Source organism: Hirsutella rhossiliensis (assembly GCF_020360975.1).
Source record: "Hirsutella rhossiliensis strain HR02 chromosome Unknown scaffold00003, whole genome shotgun sequence".
Taxonomy (NCBI): Eukaryota; Fungi; Ascomycota; class Sordariomycetes; order Hypocreales; family Ophiocordycipitaceae; genus Hirsutella; species Hirsutella rhossiliensis.
This window is the reverse complement of record NW_025408669.1, coordinates 5,638,832-5,645,557: the sequence shown is the minus strand read 5'-3', so window position 1 is coordinate 5,645,557 and position 6,726 is coordinate 5,638,832. Positions and strand designations below refer to the sequence as shown.

Here is a 6,726-nt window from a genome sequence, read left to right as displayed (position 1 = left end):
AACGCCCTTCGGCCTCTTAGGAGCGCCCGCTACCTTCTAGCGTTATATTAATAACGTGCTTTAGGACTTTCTCGACGAGTTCGCCTCTATATATATAGATAATATCCTTATCTATACGAGCGGCTCCTACGAGGACTATATATAGAAAGTACGGAGGGTCCTAGAGCGCCTCTAACTTTATAGGCTCTACCTTAACCCGGATAAGTACGAATTTAGGGTTAAGAGGGTTAAGTACCTAGGCTTTATTATCTACGTAGGCGTAGGCATATAGGCGGACCCCGTAAAGATCTAAGCGATTCGGGACTAGGCTGCCCTAACTACGTAGATAAGCGTATAGAGCTTCCTTAGGTTCGCGAACTATTATAGGATATTTATTAGGGGCTTCTCCTATATTATAATGCCCTTAAACGAGATTACCGGGAAGCGGACCGCCTTTCGCTAGGGGCCCGTATAGGAAGGAGCGTTCCGCACGCTTAAGGACCTATTCTCTTAAGCCCCGGTGCTGCTCTAGTAGGACTTTAACCGGTCTACGTTAGTTAAAGCGGACTATAGCGGCTAGGCACTTAGAGGAACGCTCTCCTAGGAGGTAAATAGGCGGAAGCAACCGGTAGCGTTCTACTCCCGTAAGCTAACCCTAGTAGAGCGGAATTACGCTATTTACGATAAGGAGATACTAGCGATTATTAGCTACCTTAAGCAATAGTAAGCGGAGCTCTAGAGCTATAAGAGCTTCGAGGTTCTTATAGACTATAGGAACCTCGAGTACTTTATAACTCGCTAGCACCTCTTAGAGCGGTAAGCCCGCTAGGCGGAGTATCTCTTACGCTTTAACTTCTCGATTAAGTACCGCCCTAGGTAGGACTCCGCGGTCCTAGACGCGCTTTCCTAGAGGGATTAGGACCGGCCGACGGGAGCGGATATCGAGGCCCGGGATCTATAGCTTATCCTATAGGAAGTACTACGGACTTATATAGGAGCTTCCCTAGTAGAGGAAGACGCGGTGCTAGCGAATAAGCTTCCCCCTGCGCCCTTACCTTAGTCCGGCGAGGAGGGATAGACCGGCCCGGGGGCGCGCGCGGCGAGAGTATTCTAAGATAAGGCCCTATAACGCTTATAGGATAGGATAGCGGCTCTAGACCGCACCTACGAGGGCGTGCGCCGCGCCGTTAAGTCCGGCGCTCGACGCCTAGATCCGAAGCTAAAGCTAAAGGTATAGGTAGCCGACTATTATATCGACCTACGGGGGCATCTACGCTAGCGGGGGAGACTATAGGTACCGGGCGCACCGTATATTATAGAAGCTAAGGAGAAGGAGGGACCGCCGGAGCTAGACGAATAGAACGAGCTCCGAGGGAGGCTAGTCTAACTTATCTATAACTCTAGCGTCGTAGGTTACCTAGGTAGATAGGGCATAGTAGTAGGCCTTATAAAGGACTTTTACTAGCCCCTCCTATAGTACTACGTTTATCGCTTCCTCCGTAACTACGATATCTACGGCCGTATAAAGATCTAGAGGGCGTAGCTTAAGGGGCTGCTTAAGTAGCTTCCGGTGCCCGACCGGTTTTATACGTATATATAGATAGACTTTATAACGGACCTCCTACTTATAGAGGGCGGCAACCGCTATATATAGGTAATTAAGGACCGTCTTAGTAAGTCTATAGTATTAGAGCCGATACCGTCTATAGATATAGAGTCCTACGTAGAGCGCTTCTTATAGTACTAGGCCCGCTTATATAGCTAGCTAGCCTCTATTATAAGCGATAGGGGATCGAATTAGACTAGCCGCTTTTAGCAGCACCTATGCTAGCTACTTTAGATTACGTAGCTACTTAGCACGGCATATTACCTATAGACCGACGGAGGGCCTAAGAGGGTTAACTAAGAGGCGTAGGCTTACCTATAGGCTATCGTAGCCCGTAACTAAGTAGACTAGGACCGGTAGCTCCCCGCGGCCTAACTTACGTTAAATAGTAGACTATATACCTCTATTAGGATAGCCCCTTTCTTTATAATATATAGCTTCGAACTACCCTTATTAGTTCCCTTTACCGTAGATATAGTAGCGGAGTAGTATAGTAATACGTTACTAGAGGGCCGCGCCTCCGCGTTCGTATAAAAGCTATAGGAGACCACGGATTATTGCTAATCCGCGATAGCCGCCGCGGCGTAAGATTAGGAGCGGCACGCTAATAAGACTAGGGCCCTAGTAGATAGGTTCGCGGTAGGAGATAAGGTATAGCTAGACCTCCGTAACTATAGGTCGGCACGACTAAAGAAGAAGCTTAACTAGCTATACGCGAAGTTTATAGTACGGAGGGTTATTAGCCTATAGGTTATAAAGCTCGATAGTCTCCTAACGGGGGTCTATAATAAGATTAACGTAGACCTCCTTCGTAGAGCCTCCTCTAACCCGCTGCCTAGATAAGAAGCAGCGGACGCTTAATTGCCCGTAATCGAGGTAAAGGGAGAGGACGAGTTCGAGGTCGAAGAGATATAGGCCGCGCGCTAGAAAAAGGTCGGTAGGGGGAAACGCCGGGAGGTCCTCGTTAAGTAGCGTAGGTATCTCGACCCTACGTAAGAACCCGCACGTAAGTTTACGGGAACTATAGCCCTCGATAAGTTTAAAGCCTTATTTAGAATAGTAGACGAGAACGACGGACTAGCGGACTACCGATAGTAGCCTAGGCTAGGACCACGAAGTAGGCATAGCGGAGGGGGCAGTTACGGTAATATAGGCAATATAAGCGTAATAGTATAGGCGGAGATAAAAATAGCGTTTATTATAAGGCGGAGCCCCTAGACTACCTAGGCCTATTCTTTATCGTTATTATTATTATTATCTTCGTTATCGTCGTCCTCGTCGGCCTCCTCCTTCTTATTAGCGGCGGCGGCGGTCTCTAGGGCGCTAAGGCGGCCCTCTAAGCCTATAAGCTAGTCGGCGGCGGCGGCGGCTCCGGGGGCAGAGGGGCGGCGGCTAGCGGCGGCGGCAGGGGCAGCGGCGGTAGCGGAGGCGGGCACGGCCAAGGGGACCGCCGATAGGGCGACGGAGGCAGTGTCCCTGGCGCTGGGTGCGTTAGAGGCGGAAATAGGGGAGCGGAGGAGTAGGACTTACTTAGGCATAAGGCCCCATCGCTCGAGGGCGCGGAGGTTGCGGTAGGCGGCGGCGGCGGCGGTAAGGCGCTTCTTAGCAGCCCCCCACGCCTGCCCGTGCGAGCCGGCCTTCTAAGCCGACGCCGTAGCGAGCAGGATAGGAGGCGCCGCCTTATAGGCGCGGCCGGCTCGCGCGCACTAGTAGTAGCTGCCGCCGCGGCGGCGCCCGGCCTAGTCGGAGTAGTCGAGCTCCTGCGACGCATAACGTATATAGGGGGCCGAGCGGGCGGCGCCGGCCTATACTTAGCGCTTATGCTATAGGAGGTTAGCGGACAACGTCTATTACGCTTGCCTAACTGCGGACTTACGGGGGTAGCGGAGACGGAGGCGGGGGCCGAGGGGCCGGGCGTCACGGGTAGCGGCGGGGACGGCGTCGTTACCCTAAGGGGCGACGTAAGAGCGAATAGCGTAGCAGAGGCGGCGGCGGCGGCGGTAGGAGCGGTGGTAGCGGCGCGGGCAGGAGCGGCGGCAGCGGCGGAGTCGTCGTCGGCCGCGGCTAGCACGGCGTCGACGAACGACTCCGCACGCTCCGAGAAGGAGGAGGTAGGAGAGGGAGAGGCGGATATATCTATCGCGGAAGTTAGCACGACGGAATGCGGCCTCCCGCTCTATAAGGCGCGGAACTTACTAGTTAGAGTTATTGTTATTATTAGGGCTATTATTGCTGCTGCCGCTACTACTACGAGTATACGTTAATAGAGCGGCCCGTATAGCTAAGAACGGACTAACGCCCCGGGTAGAGCGGAACTTACCTATTAATGCTACTACTACGGTTAAAGAAGGGAGAGAAGAAAGGGAAGGGGGAAAGGGGGGATACCGCCTTATATACCCCTTAGTAGAGGATGCTGCCTAAGGTAGAGGGGACGGGCAACCTAAGGCTTACGTAGGTCCGGACTAGCCGCCGGCTACCTAGGGGCGCATATAATAGGTTACGCCCCTATTTAAACGGCTAGCCGGCCGACGAGTATAGAGCCGGGTCCCGGCTACCCGGGCTAACGGGCGCGGGGATAATAGGGCTAGTAGGGCCGGCCCTATTAACGGGAAAGGGCAGGGAAGAGCCCGCGGCATAGGCCTAATTATACGGGAGCCGTTAATAGGGCAGTACTACGCCGCGCTCGAGGGAGGGCATTGTATAAGAGTCTTTAACTATTATAGGTAATAGGCTTAGGCCGCGGCCTAAGCCGTGTAGTTACGTGCGGAGGGCCGGATCCCGTAAGTATAGGGGCGGGCCAGCCGCGCATAGAAGAGCTCTATATAGCTTATTAATATTATCCTATGGGCGGCACCTACGCGCACGCCTCTGCCTACTCCGTGACACCTATAAGGAAAAGGGAAGTAGTAAAGTAAATAGAGTGCCCCGCACGTGATTTTATATAGCAGCTGCCCCTCCGCCTTTCTTAATATTCCTAATAATAATAAGGCGAAAAATAGATATCGCGACTCGAGCCCTTATTATAGTGCTTTAAGGCGGCGGGAAATCGGCTACTAAAGTTACTACCTTAACTAGCGTGCCTCTTAGAATAGTTAAATATATCTATATACGAGCTCTTTAACGCGGCTTTAAGCTAGATACGCTGCCCTTAACCCTTTAAGATAAGTAGCTCTAAGATGCCCCTTATTCTAGCCGTCTCTCTAAGTAGCCTATAATCTAAGATAAGGTTCTTACGAAGGTTCGCCGCGATAGATATAAAAGGGAAAAAAACTACGCTAATATTACTAGCGAGCTAAGCTTAGTAGGGCACCCGGTCCTAGCAACGACTATATAGCGAGTCCTCCGCTTAGTAGGCTTTTAAAAGACGAAGCCTACGAGGAAGCTAGGCTTAACGAAGAAGATATAAAAAGAACGACTAGCCTAGTATCTTATATACTAAGATTAGACTATCGAAGACTAAAGGAAGATATTTTAGTTAGACGAGACTTTTATTATCTTACTATATTAATAAGGAGGCTATTATATATAGAGGAAAGCTAACGAGCGCTTTACTTAAAGCTATATCCGCGAGAGATAGAAAGGCGCCTTAGAATTTATATTCTAGGGCTACTTTTTATATAATAAGAAGGGCCTAAGCTACTACTAGGTACTAGAGACTACTACTAAGAAGAAGGTATTAGATAAAGCTATTATAATAATAAATAAAGAACTTAAGCCCCTATTAAAAGAGGAGTAAGAACTTAATAATAGCTTATAAAGACTATATCTCTATTAACTTCCTAGACCTAAACCTCGATAGAAATTTAACTAGAAGTTAGGTAAGCTTATATAAGGCTCTAAGTATAGCGGAATTAACTAGTTCCGCTACTAAAAGAAGATTTTTCTTCTTAAGCTCTTTCCCTTTATTAAAGAGTACGAGGCTAAGCTTTCTAGGACGATTATATAAGAAGATAAGGCTCCTACTTATAACTACTATATTTAGCAACGATTCTTTAATTCTTACGATATTTAATAGCTTTATTAGTGCAGTAACTCGCTTAACCTTAACGCTATTAAGCTAGCTTAACTATAGATAAAAAGAACGACTATAAAGAAGGGCGCGCTAAAGAGCCGAGCTAAGGCTATCACGGCTTAGGATCTTACTTAGAAGGAGCTACCGTAAGAGAAGATATAGGCTTAGATTAAACGAATCCCTCGTTATATATAGAAAATAATTAAACTTAAGGGCGGCAACGAATATCGCGAGGGCAGGCTAGATTAGGTATAAGCTAGGAACGGTGCTATAGTAATTTAGTTGCTACTTCCTTTTTCCTTATAGGGTCTAATTTAGCGTGGCCGATAACTTTTAAAGGCTTCCTCCGTACTATTCTTTAATTATAGGACAACACTTTGCGCCTCTTCTATGTGACCCGTGGGGAGCCAAATGTCTGACACACATCGACCGCGTCAGCAATGGCGACGGATTGTCCGGCCCCACCACAATCTCGTCCGCGCCAGACTCCGCCATCTCAATGGATCGGGCTAAGCCCCTCCACGATATAAATATTTCAATGAACTATCTACGAAGCAACAGAGTCCTCAATCAGGATTAAGCTAATAATTAAGAGGTATTAATATACCTCTTCCTTACTAGCATTCTTCTTATAAGGCCTAATTTCCTTAGTTATAAGCGGAATCTACGGTATCCTTATAATTAGATCGTTATCGACGATATAGAACTTCTTCGCTATTTTCGAGAGGTATAAAGCCTATAAGTATTACGATTAAACTTACTTCTATTCTATTCTATCTAATAGCTCTTAATATATATATATATATAGCGGCACGTCCGTGCCACTATCTAGTAACTTACTACTTATAGGTGCTGCCTAAATATGTCTTAGTCTATGTCTTAATAAAAAGCGCACTGGTACTTCTAACCGAGGTAAGCAACCAATCCACGAAATAGAGACTACCTACTTATAGATTGATTGAAGTGTCTATACATCGATAGCTCAGTCCCACGCGTCGGCTGTGATGCTTAGAATCCAAGAACGAGATGAACAGTGATGTGTAGAACCCGATTAAATTAAGGTACTTAGGGGTTTGTAGGCACCATGACCAGCATAAGCGGCATCTCGCCTTGGACAACATGATCAAAT

At 48.1% G+C, this 6,726-nt stretch overlaps 1 protein-coding gene across 1 annotated transcript; it reads right to left on the bottom strand.

Moving 5' to 3' along the window:
• Positions 1 to 2,934: 2,934 nt before the first annotated feature.
• Positions 2,935 to 6,092, bottom strand: HRG_03835 (uncharacterized protein; the record flags this gene model as incomplete). The annotated part of the gene is made up of 4 exons (XM_044862306.1): positions 2,935 to 3,061; positions 3,116 to 3,225; positions 3,462 to 3,721; positions 6,020 to 6,092. 4 exons carry the CDS (start codon positions 6,090 to 6,092, stop codon positions 2,935 to 2,937), a joined length of 570 nt encoding a protein of 189 aa, XP_044723332.1.
• Positions 6,093 to 6,726: the final 634 nt, after the last annotated feature.